This window comes from Aptenodytes forsteri, unplaced genomic scaffold, assembly GCF_000699145.1.
Source record: "Aptenodytes forsteri isolate BGI_AS27 unplaced genomic scaffold, ASM69914v1 Scaffold244, whole genome shotgun sequence".
Classification (NCBI taxonomy): Eukaryota; Metazoa; Chordata; class Aves; order Sphenisciformes; family Spheniscidae; genus Aptenodytes; species Aptenodytes forsteri.
This window is the reverse complement of record NW_008795403.1, coordinates 31,586-32,101: the sequence shown is the minus strand read 5'-3', so window position 1 is coordinate 32,101 and position 516 is coordinate 31,586. Positions and strand designations below refer to the sequence as shown.

The 516-nt window shown below is 62.4% G+C and overlaps 1 protein-coding gene across 1 annotated transcript in view; it reads right to left on the bottom strand.

Annotated features, from left to right (window-relative positions):
- Nucleotides 1-295: 295 nt before the first annotated feature.
- The window catches only part of AKT2 (AKT serine/threonine kinase 2), a 4,776-nt gene continuing 4,555 nt past the window's right edge, over nt 296-516 (bottom strand). Inside the window, exon 11 of the mRNA XM_009280681.2 lies at nt 296-477. Within this exon, the coding sequence (XP_009278956.1) occupies nt 340-477 (138 nt within the window). The 3' untranslated portion in view covers nt 296-339. The remainder of the gene's footprint in view (nt 478-516) is intronic.

The window sequence follows — 516 nt, the reverse complement described above, 5'->3', positions numbered from 1 at the left end:
GGCGGGGCTGCGGGGGGGGGCAAGGCCACGGTTGTGGGGAAGCGGGGGTTGGTTTAAAAAGCTGCGAGCACTTCTAGGAGTTTAAAAAATAAAAATAATAATAATTAAAATCAAAGCAGTCCTAGGCTAGGGGCAGGAGGCACGGCTCGGCGCCCGTGGGAGCCGCGGAGCAAGAGCACTTCGTAGGGGTTATGGCTTCCGAAAGGCGCCGCAGGCACAACGCCGCGCCCCCCCCCCCCCTTCTGCGGGGCACAAAAGAAAAACCCCCCCCCCCGCCACGAGTGAATCCCCAAACCCTCCTCCTCCTCCTCCTCGGAGGCCGAATCCTGCTGCTGCCGGTTACTCCCGTATGCTGGCAGAGTAGGAGAACTGGGGGAAGTGCGTCCGCTGGTCGTTCTCCAGGGAGCCCATGTTGTCATCTGCAAAGCCGGGGACGGGGAAGGGTTTGAGGGCGAGGGAGACGCTGACGAAGCCTCCCTCGTGCGCTCACGAGCTTCCCCCACTCCCTCCCCGTGG